The 15,982-nt window shown below is 44.3% G+C and overlaps 1 protein-coding gene across 4 annotated transcripts; it reads left to right on the top strand.

Moving 5' to 3' along the window:
- Positions 1-2: 2 nt before the first annotated feature.
- armc8 (armadillo repeat containing 8) lies at positions 3-14,303 on the top strand. 4 transcript variants are annotated; one of them, XM_036974626.1, is made up of 23 exons: positions 3-274; positions 1,994-2,070; positions 5,015-5,086; positions 5,334-5,476; positions 5,648-5,745; positions 5,900-5,992; positions 6,093-6,173; positions 6,305-6,380; positions 6,605-6,695; positions 6,880-6,940; positions 7,088-7,288; positions 7,954-8,049; positions 8,151-8,233; positions 8,385-8,466; positions 8,589-8,675; positions 9,485-9,577; positions 9,833-9,982; positions 10,144-10,233; positions 10,713-10,808; positions 11,058-11,153; positions 11,366-11,438; positions 11,737-11,830; positions 11,969-14,303. In XM_036974626.1, exons 1-23 carry the CDS (start codon positions 230-232, stop codon positions 12,000-12,002), a joined length of 2,112 nt encoding a protein of 703 aa, XP_036830521.1. In that variant the 5' UTR covers positions 3-229; the 3' UTR covers positions 12,003-14,303. The 4 variants fall into 4 exon arrangements, with proteins under 4 accessions (XP_036830521.1, XP_036830520.1, XP_036830523.1 ...); XM_036974625.1 differs by having other exon boundaries at positions 11,366-11,459; XM_036974628.1 differs by lacking the exon at positions 10,144-10,233.
- Positions 14,304-15,982: the final 1,679 nt, after the last annotated feature.

Here is a 15,982-nt window from a genome sequence, read left to right as displayed (position 1 = left end):
GCCAGTGTGCAACTATAAACAATAGTTTCATTATCACAGGAAACGTTATCTGTGGCTTAAACAGACCAAATACACCCGACTAACTCCACCTAACCCATGAAATACTAAGTGCTTCTAAAGTGTTGCGTGATTTAGCTATATTTACTTTTTTAATCTGAGCAGCTGGTCTGGAGGGCAGAGTGTTTGGAAAGTGCTGCTCCGATTGGGGTGCTCGACAGGGGGAAGAGAGATGGCGTGCTTGTTGGAGGCCCCTCTCCGCATCAGCGTGCTATCTGTGAGTCGTTCTTATACTATTTAATAAACACTTTATTTTTTGCTATGCACTGCATTCTTCCTAACTGCATTGCATAGTGAAACGCAATTTACGTGTCGCATCAAATTATCAATGTGGGTTGAGGGCATGCACTGAATTTGCTAGCTAGCTACGCTAACTCAGGCGTTGCAACATTTAGCTAGCTAACGTTAGCTACTGTAGTTAGGGAGGTCTCCCGACGTTCACCCGGAATGACTTAGCTAGCTAACTAGTAACCGGTGACATTTACGTGAATCCAATTATAACGAAAACCCGCAACATTTAATAACTTTATTCCACAGTGACGGTGTAATTAAATAAGGTTATGCTAGCTGGAACCACCCGCTAATTAGCTACCTAGTTGGCTAGCTATCTATAACCGTACTTACTCTGTTAGTTAGGTAGCATGCTATACAGAACTAGCTAGTTGTCTGAGTCAGTTTTGGGTAAAAGGCTAGCTAACTATGTCAAGTGTCAACTGCTGTCAGTTTTGTGATCGAGAATCGAATTTCACGTTTTTAAGACTAACGTTTATCATTTTTACTGATGTTTCAAAGTTAGCTATTAAGCTAACGTTAGCAAGATAGTTTAAAGTTATCATACTGGAAACGCCCCCATATGCTGTTGGTGGTGTCATTGACCAGATCACAGGGTTTTGGAGGAAATACATGAAGATGCCCTGAATACACGGCAAACTATACAGCTCTTCAACAAAATGTGTTCATTTGCCACCTGTTAGTCTGTCAATAGATATGTTTTTCAGGACCTGTAAGGAAATGGCCAGAGCTAGGTTTAACAACGTTTACCAAATGTCATATTAAAATAAAATGCTATTTGTCACATGCGCTGAATACAACAGGTGGAGGAGACCTTACAGTGAAATGCTTCCTTACAAGCCCTTAACCAACAATGCTTTAAGATGTTTTAAGAACAGATTAAGTAAGAAATTAAAAATAAGAGTATCAAATAATTTAAATATCATTAGTAAAATAACAATAGCGAGGCTATATACAGGGGGTACTGGTACAGAGTCAATGTGCGGGGCACTGGTTAGTTGAGGTAATATGTACATGTAGGTTGAGTTAAAGTGACCATGCATAGATAATTAACCGAGAGTAGCAGCAGCAGTATAAAAGAGGGGTCTGGGTAGCCCTTTGATTAGCTGTTCAGGAGTCATCATATTGTCAAAGTTTTACATTTCACCCACCTGAAATGTGACGATGCACCCATAACTGCATCTGGACTACTGTAATTGTAATGTACTTTAATTGTTAAAGAACTTTGTTTCAGATCCCTTACTGACTCATGACTGATATGGTATGATTCACAAGGAATACACACAAGTCATTGCAAATCCCTCTTTTTAAAGAGAGCTATAGTAGAGCAGTGCCTCTTTGCTCATCAGTAACCTATTAAATAGTGAGTCGTGGGGAAAGTTCTGGATGGTCCCGCAATGATAAACATAAACAAAGTTATCAAGTGACATATGACCATCTCGTGCACTGGATGAGTTTGCAGCTTGACGAGAGTAGCCTACTGCCTGTTGACCAGTCATATAGTTAGGAGGGGCTTTTCTGGGATGGAGTATCTATCTTGGCCAGGCCGGTGTCTTTCTGCTGAGTGTGTGGTTGGTGTCAGCAGTGGGATGATGAGGGAGGCCAGCGCTGACTCATTGTTGTTCTGTCTCTTGTCACCATGCAGGAGGTCACGGCCACCAGTCGCCATTATGTTGACAGGCTTTTTGACCCTGACCCGCAGAAAGTGCTGCAGGGAGTCATGTAAGTACATTACCTTGTGTTGTAGTACCCTATGTTTTTCTATAGGAAAATAGATATTTGTCCTGTCTGTCCATCTTTGTTTCTGACCCAAATGGCACCCTATCCTCTACTTGGTGCACTACTTTTGACCAGAGCCTTATGGGAAATAGGATGCCATTTGGGCCTCTGTCTGTCCTTGTGTGAGTCTGGTATCTGTATGCGGGTGGAGCAGGCAGCTCTTGGTGCTCGGGAGGGAGCTGTCTGTCAATGATTGATTTGTTTGAGGTGCGATGTGAGCATGCTCAATGTGAGCTGCTTGGAACACTTTGTTTACATGTGGCTGAACAACCTGGCTGTCAGTGGTGTGTGTTTCTCTCCGATCAGTCAGTGTGATTCATGCTGTGTGGTATGCCAGGTCTCTGCTAGTGTGTGTGTGTGACTGAGAGAGTGTGTTTCACTGGGCAGTGTGTGAGAGCCTCTGCACAGCTTGGACTCAGACATCTTTTCATCTTTATTTTTAACTCTGAGACCCAGCTCTGGTTACAGTTTTGGATGGCTAGCCGAGTCACTTCTTACCTGACTGGTGCAGCAGTACTTTTCCACTGGCCTCCATCTTCTCATGGCAATTTATTCCATTTAGCTACTTGTATCTTTATGTCATATGCATTGCGTTCTATAGGGTATCAGCAGTTGGCAAACCAGAGTTAGAATTCTGCACTCTGGATAACTTTTATATAGAGTACCAGTCAAAAGTTTGGACACACTTACTCATTCAAGGGTTTTTCTTTATTTGTACTATTTCCTACATTGTAGAATAATAGTGAAGACAACCAAACTATGAAATAACACATGGAATCATGTGTTAAACAAATCAAAATATATTTGAGATTCTTCAAAGTAGCCACCCTTTGCCTTGATGACAGCTTTGCACACTCTTGGCATTCTCTCAACCAGTTTAAACCTGGAATGCTTTTCTAACATACTTGAAGGAGTTCCCACATATGCTGAGCACTTGTTGGCTACTTTTCCTTCACTCTGCGGTCCAACTGATCCCAAACCATCTCAATTGGGTTGAGGTCGGGTGATTGTGGAGGCCAGGTCATCTGATGCAGCGCTCCACTCCTTGGTCAAATAGCCATTACACAGTCTGGAGGTGTTTTGGGTCATTGTCCTGTTGAAAAACAAATGATAGTCCCACTAAGCTCAAACCAGATGGTATGGCATATTGCTGCAGAATGCTGTGGTAGCCATGCTGGTTAAGTGTGCCTTGATCTAAATAAATCACAGATGGTGTCACCAGCAAAGCACCATCACACCACCACCTCATGCTTCATGGTGTGAACCATACACGTGGAGATCATCCATTCACCTACTCTGCTTCTCACAAAGACACAGCAGTTGGAACCAAAAATATCACATTTGGGCTCATTAGACCAAAGGACAGATTTCCACCAGTCTAATGTCCATTGCTCGTGTTTCTTGGCCCAAGCAAGTCTCTTATTTATTATTGGTGTCCTTTAGTAGTGGTTTCAAATCAAATTGGTCACATACACATGGTTAGCAGATGTTAATGCGGGTGTAGCGAAATGCTTGTGCTTCTAGTTCCGACAGTGCAGTAATATCTAACAAGTAATCTAACAATTTCCCAACTACCCAATACGGATGAGCGATGGCCGAGTGGCATAGGCAAGGTGCAATATATATTATAAAATATGGTATGTAGATGTATGATGTATGAGTTATGTAAACATTAAAGTGGCATTGTTTTAAAGTGACTAGAAATCCATTTATTAAAGTGGCCAGTGATTGGATCTCGGTGTAGTAAGCAGCCTCTCTGAGTTGGTTAAAGCAAACGACCATGATTCACGCAGTCTCCTCTTAACAGTTGATATGTCTGTTACTTGAACTCGGTGAAGCATTTATTTGGGCTGCAATATGAGGTTCAGTTTACTCTAATGAACTTATCCTCCGCAGCATAGGTAACTCTGAATCTTCCTTTCCTGTGGCGGTCCTCCTAAAAGCCATTTTTGAGAACTGCGTTCCTGAAATTTGCCGTATTTTATTTTATTTTTTAACCTTTTATTTAACTAGGCAAGTCAGTTAAGAACAAATTATTATTTTCAATGACGGCCTAGGAACAGTGGGTTAACTGCCTGTTCAGGGGCAGAACGCTAAACAACAGCTCGGGGATTTGAACTTGCAACCTTCCGGTTACTAGTCCAATGCTCTACCCTGCCGCCCCATATTGACTGACCTTCATGTCTTAAAGTAATGATGGACTGTTGTATCTCTTTGCTTATGAGCTGTTCTTGCCGTAATATGGACTTGGTCTTTTACCAAATAGTGCCCTCTTCTGTATACCACTCCTACCTTGTCACAACACAACTGATTTGCTCAAATGCATTAAGAAGTAAAGATATTCCACTATTGACTTTTATCAAGGCACACCTGTTAATTGAAATGTATTCCAGGTGACTACCTCATGAAGCTGGTTGAGAGAATGCCAAGAGTGTGCAAAGCTGTCATCAAGGCAAAGGGTGGCTACTTTGAAAAATCTCATAAAATATATTTAGATTTGTTTAACCTTTTTTTGCTTAGTACATGATTCCATATGTGTTATTTCATAGTTTTGATGTCTTCACTATTATTCTACAATGTAGAAACTAGTAAAATTGAAGAAAAACCCTTGAATGCGTAGGTTTGACTGGTACTGTATGTTATTGGCTTATATAAGTGGTGTGATGTTCAGAATTCTACCCTCAAAGCATCATGTTAACAAGCTTGAACAGCAATGATGTTTCTCAGTTGAACCTGTGGCTGTTAGCATTAGTGTTAGACTTGTGTGGTTTAGCATAGGTGATATGATTGCTACTGTGGTTGAACTCTCAAGTGTTGTTATTGTGGCTGTTGGTAACATGCTGAGGAAGCTCCACACATCTGACTCTGACCATTTGTGTGTTCACAGTGACATGAAGAATGCTGTCATCGGAAACAACAAACAGAAAGCCAACCTGATTGTCCTGGGAGCTGTGCCCAGGTGTCTCTCTCTCTTCACCTGTTTTCTCATCTTCCTCTTTCTCCTTTCCCCACATGCTCTCTTTCCCCTCTCCTCAACCCAATCTCCACGCCCAATTGAATGGCAGCGTTGACTACGTTTAACCTGCCCAGGGACTACGGTTGAAAATTAGCCGGCTGGCTAAAACCGTCACTTTTACTGAAACGTTGATTAATGTGCACTGTCCCTGTAAAAATAAAATTAACTCAAACTGTGTGTCTCTCCCCAGGTTACTATATCTGCTCCAGCAGGGCTCGTCCAGCTCAGAGCTGAGGGCAGAGTGTGCGGTGGTGCTGGGCAGTCTGGCCATGGGCACTGAGAACAACATCAAGTCCCTGGTGGACTGCCACATCATCCCTGCCCTACTGCAAGGTAGATGTATGCGTAACACAGACAAATCGATACACACTCACACACAATCAGTCACACTTAGAGTGACGCGCTGACCCGTGTTAGTCTTTCAGTCATAACTCACTGACAGGACAGCACTCTGACTGAGAGGAAACATACTCATTCTCTCATAGCAAGTGTCTCTCTCTGCAGGTCTCCTATGTCCAGACCTGATCTTCATCGAGGCTTGTCTACGCTGCCTCAGGACAGTCTTCATCAGTCCAGTCACCCCAGTGCAGCTGCTCTACACTGTAAGTCTCTGTCGCTCTTCTCTTTCTGTCTATCCCCCCCCCCCCATTGGTATTGTGTAACTTGCCATCACTATTCTTAGTGATGTGTTGTCTAACTGGGGTGTATTTCTGTGAGTGTGCACAGTAACTCTGTGTGTGTGTTACACCTTGTCAGGACCCCACTGTGATCCCCCACCTCATGTCCCTGCTGAGTCGGTCACAGCGGACGCAGGAGTACATCACCCAGATCTTCTCCCACTGTTGCAAGGTCAGTACACCAGTACACATTTAAAATACTTCACATTAGAGAAAGGTTTACAGTATTGTAATAGAAGACCGAAGACACTCAGTGTGTGTGTGTTTTGTAGACTCCGGAGCACCAGACGGTTCTGTTTAACCATGGGGCTATCCAGAACATTGCTCCTCTTCTCATCTCTCCCTCCTATAAGGTAGCCTTTGAAACGACTCCTCACCCAGATCTCAGTACTACCATCTCTGACCTTTTTTATATTACCATGTCTCTCTCACTCTCTTCCCCCCTCTTCTCTCATTCTTTTCTTTCTGCTCTCATCCTATACAGGTACGGATGCAAGCATTAAAATGCTTCTCGGTCCTGGCCTACGAGAACACTCAGGTCTCCATGACACTGGTGAATGGTGAGGGGCTTTATTTCCCCTTCTATTTATGTCTGTCTGTCTCTCGCTGCTGCTGCTTTGGGACCTGACTGGGACAGTTTCCAGCTAGATTCTTCACTCTGTGTCAGGAGTTCTATTCTTGGCATTATATTGGTATTGTCATGGTAGCAAAAAGTTTGTCAGATGGTGACAATATTTTATAATGAAGTTAATATGAAAATCAATGTTCTCCTCTCTGTTCTCAGTGCTGGTGGATGAGGAGCTGCTCTCTCAGGTATTTGTCAGAATGATGCAAAGGGATCAGCCCATTGACATGCAGCTCACAGCAGCCAAGTGGTGAGTGAGTGTTTCCTTCACTTGACTATTAAAAGAAGTATGCTTCCATTGACAGTGTTGAAGTAACTGTAAAGTATATGTTTTTCCGCGGACTATTATAGTAAGAATCTCAAGTGTTTTCGTTTCGGGAAGATAATCTCTTTTCCCACTCTCGCTCACCGTTTGCTCTCCTCCTCTCCCCCAGTCTAACATACATGTGTCGAGCAGGAGCCATTAGGACCGATGACAGCTGCATCGTGTTAAAGGTGATTATACCATTTTGCGTGTCTTGTGCAATCATATGACTTGCCTGGTACTGGTATGTGTGTGATGTATGTTGAGTCTAGCCTGCCTGTTGTGTGTAGTGTCTTCCCTGCCTGTGTGTGTATAATCCTTGTTCCATCCCTGCGTAGACCCTGCCGTGCCTGGTGAGGATGTGCAGTAAGGAGAGGTTGTTGGAGGAGCGTGTGGAGGGGGCAGAGACCCTGGCCTACCTGATGGAGCCTGATGTGGAGCTGCAGAGGATCGCCAGTGTAACCGACCACCTAGTGGCCATGCTGGCTGACTACTTCAAATACCCCAGCTCTGTCAGCGCCATCACTGACATCAAGAGGGTGAGACACTGGACTTTACTCATTGAACCTAGCCAGGCAATCTTACAAGGCAGAGAGAACTAATACCGTCAGGAAAACCCTGACACTGCTGGGAGAAAATAACACCACATTCCTTACTTTGGACAAAAACCTCTAACTCTCTTATCTCTCACCAAATAGCCAGCAGCATACTACCCTACATACCACTGCTGGCTTGCTTCTGAAGCTAAGCAGGGTTGGTCCTGGTCAGTCCCTGGATGGGAGACCAGATGCTGCTGGAAGTGGTGTTGGAGTGCCAGTAGGAGTGCCAGTTGGAGTGCCACTTTCCTCTGGTCTAAAAAATATCCCAATGCCCCAGGGCAGTGATTGGGGACACTGCCCTGTGTAGGGTGCCGTCTTTCAGATGGGATGTTAAACGGTTGTCCTGACTCTCTGCGGTCATTAAAGATCCCATGGCACTTATCGTAGGGGTGTTAACCCCGGTGTCCTGGCTAAATTCCCAACCTGGCTATCAAACCATCACGGTCACCTAATAATCCCCAGTTTACAGTTGGCTCATTCATCCCCCTCCTCTCCCCTGTAACTATTCCCCATGTCGTTGCTGCAAATGAGAATTTTGTTCTCAGTCAACTTACCTGGTAAAATAACGGATAAATAAATAAATATTGAATTGTCTTTATCTGCAGTTGGATCACGACCTGAAGCATGCTCACGAGCTGAGACAAGCTGCCTTTAAACTGTACGCCTCACTGGGCTCCAACGATGAAGATATCCGCAAGAAGGTGGCTTTCACTCAACAGTACACACACCCCTACCTAGCCGCCTTTAGAAATGTGTCCTCTTCCTAACACCCCCCCCCCCCCCCCGTCTCTCTCCTCCTCAGATCACAGAGACTGAGAACATGATGGACAGGATAGTGAGTGGCCTGTCAGAATCCAGCGTCAAGGTGCGGCTAGCTGCCGTCAGGTACTGATAACATCCCTACCTCTCCACTGAGTGTCCTGTCACATTCTGTTCCCTTCTTAGCCTAAGAAGATCTCCTTGCATCCGAGACATCTGACTCTCGAATGGTTGCCGTGTGTGCCTGTTGTGATATTGACTCTTCCTCTGTGTCCAGGTGTCTTCACAGTCTGTCCCGGTCAGTCCAGCAGTTGAGGACTAGTTTTCATGACCACGCCGTATGGAAGCCCCTTATGAAGGTCTGTACCAATGGGTCTTTTTCTCACCATACAAGATTACTTACTATACAAATGATCTATGCATGCTGCAAAGTACTTGGCCTTCGTAGTGAGACTGTACGTCTCTTCTCTGCTGTGTGTAGTTGTTACAGAACGCTCCAGACGAGGTGTTGGTCATGGCCTCTTCTACACTATGCAACCTGCTACTGGAGTTTTCACCCAGCAAAGAGGTGAGACCGCCAGACAGCAATACAACACTACTACTGCTACCTAGCTAGCAATACAACACTACCACTGCCACCTAGCTAGCAATACAACACCACTACTGCTACCTAGCTAGCAATACAACACTACCACTGCCACCTAGCTAGCAATACAACACTACCACTGCCACCCAGCTAGCAATACAACACCACTACTGCTACCTAGCTAGCGATACAACACTACCACTGCCACCTAGCTAGCGATACAACACTGCCACCTAGCTAGCGATACAACACTGCCACCTAGCTAGCGATACAACACTGCCACCTAGCTAGCGATACAACACTGCCACCTAGCTAGCGATACAACACTGCCACCTAGCTAGCGATACAACACTGCCACCTAGCTAGCGATACAACACTGCTACCTAGCTAGCGATACAACACTACCACTGCCACCTAGCTAGCGATACAACACTGCTACCTAGCTAGCGATACAACACTACCACTGCCACCTAGCTAGCGATACAACACTGCCACCTAGCTAGCAATACAACACTACCACTGCCACCTAGCTAGCGATACAACACTGCCACCTAGCATATGTGTTATTTCATAGTTTTGATGTCTTCACTATTATTCTTCAATGTAGAAAATATAAAAAATCAAGAAAAAAACTTGAATGAGTAGGTGACCAAACTTTTGACTGGTAGTGTGTGTGTGTGTTAATATTTTTGTCTTGATGTTTTAGGACTAAATATTAGCTGTCAGGTTGTGAACCTGCAATTTAGCATGACCAGTGGGAGTAAGTGCGTATGTTTTGTGTATGTCTGCAGCCCATCTTGGAGTCAGGGGTGATAGAGTTACTATGCAGTCTGACCCAGAGTGATAGTCCAGCCCTGAGGGTCAATGGCATCTGGGCTCTAATGGTGAGTCACCGCTTTACTGCCTTGCTCTGCTGTCACCACTTTACTGCCTTGCTCTGCTCTCACTACTTTACTGCCTTGCTCTGCTCTCACCACTGTACTGCCTTGCTCCATTGATTCTCAGTCAGTAGAGCATAAGCAGTGAAGCAACCCTTCACCTGAGAATCTTCCAATTGGAACTTTGGTGAAGTTTCTATATCTGCGCAACCCTACTATAGAAGGTGTGTGTCTAACCTACACCATCATGGTTGTGTGTAGAACATGGCGTTCCAGGCGGACCAGAAGGTGAAGGGGGAGATTGTGAGAGCGTTGGGAACAGAGCAGCTCTTCCGTCTGCTTTCTGACCCTGACTCTAACGTCCTGATGAAGACCCTGGGCCTGCTACGGAACCTGCTCTCCACCCGACCCGTAAGACTGGCACACACACACACACTTAGTCTTTGTGTGACTTAAGTCCAATCATTGACCCACATCATATGTTGCAGACAGGGCATGTAGAGTCTCTGATTGGGGGGGGGTGTAGGTACATTCCTGGCTTCATGTCTCTTGAGGCGCTTTCTTCTCCGTAGCCCGTTCCTGTCCTTCTCAAGCTTCTGCACTCCTTGCTGGTAGAGCTGATAGACCAGATGGAGCATTCAGCGGCAGTGCCCTCCAGCTGGGTAGGGTTAAGCCTGCACTTTTCCGTTGTGGTCTACAGTTGATCTTTGTAGTGCCTCCCCTGACCCTCTGCAGAGCTGGCCATACAGGACTCCCGGTCACGCAAGGTTATCCACAGGGTGCACTAGAGGCACCTGATGTGAAAGGCCTCCAGCATCCTGATGTTGCTAGTGTAGATGGTCCACGTCTCGCAGCTGTAGAGGAGAGTTGTCATGACCACTGCCTGGTAAACAGATATTTTTGTGTGAAGGTTGAGGTCTTTTGTTCTGGAAGACCATTCTCCTGAGTCTACCAAAGGAAGCTGAGGCTTGTTTGGTCAGGTTTTGTATTTCTCTTTCGGTACTGCAGTCGTCAGAGAGACAGACACTCACAGACTCTGCTTTTAATCATCTCAAGTCTCACGCACATTGTCTCGCCTTTTCATACTCTATCCCGCTTGATCAGTCTCTTTCTCTAACCTCCTCTCCCTTCTGTCTCCCAGCACATAGACCAGGTCATGAGTTCTCATGGGAAGCAGATCATGCAGGCAGTCACTCTAATCCTCGAGGGAGAACACAGCATCGAGGTCAAGGAACAGGTATGACCCCCTCCTCCCCCCTTCGGCTTACTATACCATGAACACTTTGATGTAGGGTTGCAATATTTCATTCACATAATCCCAAATTCTCAGGCTTTCCAGTTGGATTATTCCCTCCTTGCTTATTTCCTAATTCCAGGAGTGCTCCAAATTCTAGAAAACTTGTGAATTTCTGAGAAGTTAGCAGTTCTGCAACCCTACTTTTGTCTTGAGAAGCACTTCAGGACAGAGCTGCTGTCTGTGTTTCAGACACTCTGTATCCTAGCCAACATTGCCGACGGCAACACAGCCAAGGAACTCATCATGACCAATGACGACATCCTCCAGAAAATCAAATATTACATGGTAGAGTCTCTTCCCTCCATTAGCCACTGTAGCTATACTTAATTCTCGACTACTGATCAGGCTTAGAGGTTCACTGAACTCTGTCAACCTTCATATTTGCCCGTATCCATGTGTGATCATTTTATTTAGAAAGAGTTTGACCGTCTCTCTTTGGATCTATTGTTGCCATATCTTAAGCAAGTACTGCCATTTTCTCTGTGATGTCCTCTCAGGCTCACTCTAATGTGAAGCTCCAGCTGGCGGCCACCTTCTGTATCTCCAACCTGATCTGGAACGAGGAGGACGGTGAGGCCAACGCCATGACAGGTTGTCACAAGCTGGGGGGGACTGCTGGGGAGTGTGGAAACACAGATGTTCAAAGTGTTTGTGTTAGCTAGGGCTAGTGGTAGTTTCATGGATGTAGTGGTATAAAGTGAGTCAAATTCTGCAATGTTATGCATTATGGCAACGTAACGCATTTATGCTCCACTACATCAATGGTTTTCATCTGTGTTTTGAGTAAACACTGTTGGACCGGGTCTCTGCCTCTGGCTCCGACGTCCTCCTCTCTAACCTTCCTACGTCGGTGTCTCTCTCTGTTCAGGTTCCCAGGAGCGTCAGGACAAGCTGAGGGAGTTGGGCTTTGTAGACATCCTGCACAAACTCACCCAGGCCTCAGACCCCAACCTCTGTGACAGGTCCGACACAGCCACACACACTTCTGATCTCTCTCCTGCAGTCCTACAGTTTCTCTCTTCTATTGACAGACAGACGCGCACAAACACATGCACGCTCATTGTGTTGTAGGATACTGACTCTCTCTCGCTCTCTTTCAGGGCGAAGACGGCAATGCAGCAGTATCTGGCGTGACCCTACGAGAGCAGTCTCCGATGTCGTTGCCCCTAACAACACAACTAACAATCCAATGGCCTGCCAGGAGGAGACTTGCCTGCCTGCTGCCATTGTTTTGTTTTCTTCTCCTTCAGTTTAATCTTAGTTTTGTTGCACAAAGACACCTTTGAGCTGCAGCGGCAGACGCCCCCCTTCCACCCCATCACCCCCAACCTGACCCCCATCCCACCCGGAGACGAGGTTGGCGGGGGAACTGGGAAACACCTTCTGCATAGCAACGGTTACTGGAGGGGGGGAGGGGTCATTCAATGGTTTTTGCCTTTTTATTTTTTTATGCAAAGATGGATGTGAATGAAGAAGGGTTAGTAGAGTGCAGTACAGTAGCCAGCCAGTGCAGCACATCGCCACCATGTGGCCAGGAGGCTTTGGTGCTATTGGACTCCTAATGAGGAGACTGAACATAAAGATGTCTCAGAGAGCTGGACTAAAGGCTCTGACGAAGAGGGCAGGGTTGTGGGAGCATCGCTTCCTCCTGGTTTTATTTAGCTAATTAATGATTGATATTATTATTATTATTATTATTATTATTATTATTAGAGGGGCTTTATGTCACGATTGGTTGCGTTTGGAAAAAGACTGCTCAATTTGTACTTTTTTGTGTTTTCTTTTTTTGTGGATACATACCTCGTAAATATATATAAACATATAAATATATTTTTTAGATTATAATTTTCCCCCTCTGTTTCTTTTTCTCTGTGTCTGATCCCGGGTTCCTTGTACAGTAGGGTGTGAACATAATATCAATGGGAGGATGATGTGGTCAATAGAACAAAGTTAGAAGGTTGACTGGGAATATGGGCTGCTTTCACAGACCCAGGTTAAGTTTAGTCCTGGACTAAAAAGCACTTTCAATGGAGAATCTCCATTGAGCATAATTTTTAAATCTCGTACTAGATTTAGGGCTCTATTCAATCTGTGTTGTGGAAGTTCAGTGTTATAGCGTGATTGAAATTTCAAGGCAATGTTCCCGCATTAGTGGTAAACGCTGCATATGTTGGTTCAACCGGAATGTACCTTTTACATTTCGATCTGGGAATTTGTAACGATTCAGCGATACAGATTTAATTGGGCCCTTAATCTGTATCTGGTAAACCGGCCCATAGTGTCACTATGTATGACCCTGACTCTCTCTAGTCTTACCTTTCAGGAGGCACAAACATGGATCCACGAAATAGGATAAAATGCTAAATGTCCTTCACCTGTAGCCATTTGGTTTCTCCCAGAATCTTCTAGATCTTTCCTCTCCCTGACATTTCCATTCTTACAGAAGCTCTGACAGAATGAATGCTACCATTTGAAATATATGCAGACCTGAAAGATGGACTTGGTCATTGAGTACTGTCTTTTTTTTTTTGTCCATGGGGCACCGGGTGGAGGGAAGTGGAGAACACTTGTCAATGTGAGGCATGTGAACAGGTGAACGAAACAAGTCACAAGTGTAACATATCTGAATACATGCATCAATTAAAGCTCCACTGGTTATAAGAGCATTACCATGGTTGTGCCACATGTTAAAATGACTTAGGAAGTGATCCCACTGGCGCTGGACATCACGTCATCCCTGACTGATTCGGATCCAAAGCATCACAGAAGCCTGGATCTTATAAAACAACACTTTGTTTATTCTTGTATAATGTATTTCTGGTAAAGTTGGTGACATTTAATAATAAAATACATCTGAAGCCTCGGGCAGCACAGTAAGCCTACCTTCCTCTCCCTTAGTTCTGAAGCAGGCACATTCCTCATGCAGATAGCTGTGACATGCATTTAACACCCCCCACCCCAAACCCCTCTCGATGGGCCCCCCCTCCTCCCACTACTCTCACACCTCCATGCAGCCGCATCCAAGTCCTCACCTTGTTACAGAAAATAGAAACCAGCATCTGAATCTGTCTATATTACGCATAGTGCACCACCCCCAAACAACTCTGGTACACATTCCAAGTACACAGCGCATCAGACGATGCTAGTAAAATTAGGCCTCTGACCAATTTAGCAGTATCTGAGCATTGTAGGATAAGTCTGTGTTATCCAGAGGTTGACAATTGTTCATGGGTTGCGGATGATGCTGGGGACATGGCAATAGTGTGTGTTGGTGCATGTGGGCTTTCATATGAAGCTGTTGAAGTGGAAATGTCTGGTTGAACAACTAGTGATGGATGGAAAAGGGCCAGAACACTCCTCTGCATTTTCAACAGAAGATATTGCCAGAATATATAATTTACTAACACAAATAAATACATAACTTACTTTTCAAAATAAAAGTGCGGTGTTCATAATTGAATAGTCAATGGTTTAGAAATCACAGCATTCCCATCTGTGAATGATATGTGAGAGAATGGATATGTGCTGTGTATGTGGACTAGCAGTGTGTGTTCGAAGGAGAAGGCACGAATGGCTGGATGGCTAAAAATTGGTTTGATGTGGGAACTCTTCACTGTACAATCTGTCTGTCTGCTTTTTCACAACAGACCTATATTCCCCTCATCCCCCACTAGGCATTGCCTCCTAAACCTAGACTGTCTTTGGCAGGTTGGTGCCCGCCCTTAGATCTCCCTCTTAAAGGGTAATTCTGCCACTTTTCAACCTCATTCATCATCTCAGCACCAAACCAACCACTGGGCAAAAACTGGTTGTTTAAAAATCTATTTGATGATGTTGATTCAATGTGGAAAACTGTTTGGGTTTACAAAAAGTTATCAATGTAAGGGAACTTTTATTTATTTTTACCTGATATCTCAACCAAATGTAAATAAAAACGATTTTTTAAAATGATGTCTGTGCCCAGTGGGAAGTGTCTACATACACTACTATTCTAAAGTTTGGGGTCACTTAGAAAGTTCCTTGTTTTTGAAAGAAAAGCACATTTTTTGTCCATTAAAATAACATCAAATTGATCAGAAATACAGTGTAGACATTGTTAATGTTGTAAATTACTATTGTAGCTGGAAACAGCTGATTTTTAATGGAATATCTACATAGGTGTACAGAGGCCCATTATCAGCAACCATCACTCCTGTGTTCCAATGGCACGTTGTGTTAGCTAATCCAAGTTTATCATTTTAAAAGGCTTATTGATCACTAAAAAAACCTTTTGCAACTATGTCAGCACAGCTGAAAACTCTTGTTTTGATTAAAGAAGCAATAAAACTGGCCTTCTTTAGGCTAGTTGAGTATCTGGAGCATCAGCATTTCTGGGTTCGATTACAGGCTCAAAATGGCTGGAGTTGCAAAGAATAAGCCATATCTCAGACCGGCCAATAGAAATAAAAGATTAAGATGGGAAAAAGAACACAGACACTGGACAGAGGAACTCTGCCTAGAAGGACAGCATCCCGGAGTCACCTCATCACTGTTGACATTGAGACTGGTGTTTTGCGAGTACTATTTAATGAAGCTGCCAATTGAGGACTTGTGAGGTGTCTGTTTCTCAAACTAGACACTCTAATGTACTTCCTCTTGCTCTGGTGTGCTCCGGGGCCTCCCACTCCCTTTTCTATTCTGGTTAGAGTCAGTTTGCGCTGTGCTGTGAAGGGAGTAGTACACAGCATTGTACGTGATCTTCAGTTTCTTGGCAATTTCTCGCATGGAATAGCGTTCATTTTTCAGAACAAGAATAGACGGACAAGTTTCAGAAGAAAATACTTTGTTTATGGCCATTTTGAGCCTGTAATCAAACCCAGAAATGCTGATGCTCCAGATACTCAACTAGTCTAAAGAAGGCCAGTTTTATTGCTTCTTTAATCAAAACAAGAGTTTTTAGCTGTGCTAACAAAGGGTTTTCTAGTGATCAATTAGTCTTTTAAAATAATAAACTTGGATTAGCTAATACAATGTGCCATTGGAACACAGGAGTGATGGTTGCTGATAGGTGTACAGAGGCCCATTATGTAGATATTCCATAAAAAATCTGTCATTTACAGCTACAATAGTAATTT

This window comes from Oncorhynchus mykiss, chromosome 3 (genome assembly GCF_013265735.2).
Source record: "Oncorhynchus mykiss isolate Arlee chromosome 3, USDA_OmykA_1.1, whole genome shotgun sequence".
Taxonomy (NCBI): Eukaryota; Metazoa; Chordata; class Actinopteri; order Salmoniformes; family Salmonidae; genus Oncorhynchus; species Oncorhynchus mykiss.
The sequence above is the reverse complement of the archived record's forward strand: the minus strand, read 5'-3'. Positions and strand labels throughout refer to the sequence as shown.

What these genes read in the sequence shown, in the direction of transcription:
- armc8 (XM_036974625.1), top strand. Translation starts at nt 230, where the DNA reads ATGGCGTGCTTGTTGGAGGCCCCTCTCCGCATCAGCGTGCTATCT. An exon ending in TATGGAAGCCCCTTATGAAG is followed by an intron (nt 8,467 to 8,588) that starts GTCTGTACCAAT and finishes TGCTGTGTGTAG; the next exon opens with TTGTTACAGAACGCTCCAGA. An exon ending in TGAGGCCAACGCCATGACAG is followed by an intron (nt 11,460 to 11,736) that starts GTTGTCACAAGC and finishes CTCTCTGTTCAG; the next exon opens with GTTCCCAGGAGCGTCAGGAC.